This window comes from Monopterus albus, unplaced genomic scaffold, assembly GCF_001952655.1.
Source record: "Monopterus albus unplaced genomic scaffold, M_albus_1.0 scaffold330.1, whole genome shotgun sequence".
Classification (NCBI taxonomy): Eukaryota; Metazoa; Chordata; class Actinopteri; order Synbranchiformes; family Synbranchidae; genus Monopterus; species Monopterus albus.
Window position 1 is genome coordinate 252578 of NW_018128210.1, and position 1681 is coordinate 254258.

General features: G+C 38.4%; 1 protein-coding gene across 9 annotated transcripts in view; it reads right to left on the reverse strand.

Annotated features, from left to right (window-relative positions):
- tspoap1 (TSPO associated protein 1) overlaps positions 1-1675 on the reverse strand; it is a 95006-nt gene extending 93331 nt beyond the window's left edge. For 8 of the 9 annotated variants that reach the window (XM_020624548.1, XM_020624550.1, XM_020624555.1 and 5 more), the window contains exon 1: positions 1211-1675. In XM_020624548.1, coding sequence (XP_020480204.1) covers positions 1211-1648 — 438 coding nt within the window. In that variant the 5' untranslated portion in view covers positions 1649-1675. The remainder of the gene's footprint in view (positions 1-1210) is intronic. The other variant, XM_020624552.1, reaches the window with a different exon arrangement.
- Between the last annotated feature and the right edge of the window lie 6 nt (positions 1676-1681).

The following is a 1681-nucleotide window of genomic DNA, read 5'->3' on the forward strand; positions in this document are numbered from 1 at the left end:
AATACACCTGGGAGCCAGAGATCTTGCTGACTGATAGGGGATCAAATACTTATTTCATTCATGAAAATGCAAATTAATGTATAACTTTTTTTGTAATGCATTTTTCTGGATTTTTTTGTTATTGTTGTGTCTCTCACTGTTCAAATAAACCTATCATTGAAATTGTAGACTGATCATTTCTTTGTTAGTGGGCAAACTTACAAAACCAGCTGGGGTTCAAATAATTTTTTCCCATTACTGGTCTATATTCTGTGATACATCCTGTGCTGTGTTCTAAATCAATAATAATATCAGCTTAGTTCAGTCTGAATTTACAATTCGAGGACAAATTAAACTTCACTGCAATGCAAACTATTTCTTGTGCTAAACATTTCCTCTGGAGAGTCTGGCCTCTAGTGGTGGAGCTATTTTTCTATGAGTGGGTCCTTGTTTTGTTTATCTTGTGCACAAGCATGAGGACACGCATGCAAATATGTGTTGTGATACTGAACATGTCACACCATTTCATTAATGTAGATGTTGTAGTAACAAGATACGCTGCAACACACAAGCAAAGATGAAGACGACTTCAAGCTGGTAAAATAACAAAGCAATTTAACATATTTTTTTAGCCCTCAAGGATATAGTCTACATAGTGTATTTTGGTAAATACTGTATAAGTTTTGTTTGTTTACAAGAAAACTCCAAAGGTCACCTTTAAGCAAACACAAGAAAGCTGGCAGTAACGTCTTCCTTTAAATCACACAGAAAGCGGAATGATGTGTGTGTCTGCTGCCATCATGTTCTTACTAAAGTTTCTCAAAAGACTACAAGTGTTGCTGGACTTTTTGTTTTTCTGTTACCTCCTATCACGCTCAAGAACCCATACAAATAAAATGTCTAGTGATTCGGCCTGTTTTAAAAGTCAAATACACTGGTTAGGATATGAACTGTCACTCTGATTTGGCCTAAAATTACTGTCTTCCTACACATAAGTGCAGTTTACTATAAGTTATAAAATACGCTGGAAACTGTCTTGTTGCTACAAACCATTCAGTGTTTCATAGTTTGTGACAGAAGCTTAACAAAGAGAAGTGTAATAAATTGTATATCTCTATACACCAAAACCTATACCAACTTCCACTACATTTTCTGTTCAGGATTATGCAATTTCTGAATTACCAACCAGTGACAATATTAAAGATTAAGTTTAAAATATGGAACAGCTTACCTCCATATTTCTGTCCATGCATTTGGCAGGCGACGACTCGTTTGACCCACATGACTCAGAGCAGCCTGCATAGGGAGTGTTGAAGGAGTGACAAATTTTCAGAGAGCTGCTCTGACAAGTGTCTCCAACTGCAACAGTGTTACAGGGGCCATTGCCTGAAGGCTGCTTTCGCTTTTCTCCTCGGGTGTTCTTAAATGAGTGGGAGGCACTCTGGGCTCTCTTAAGTATCTCACGGTAGTTACTGCTGCCTTCATGAGCTGGCTTTCTTGAGAGACTTTTATAAATGTAGCTGGGGTGCCCTGCTCTCTGCCTCCCCTGCACTGGTCTTCTGTGGTCCTCTAACAGGTGGCAGAGAAAGATGGCCTTTTCTAGCTCAAATTCTTGTCTGTGGTGCAATTTATATCCTGACTGCTCACCATGTATCTTCTCATAGAGCATCAGCAACAACTTCAGCTTTGTATATGTTTCTCT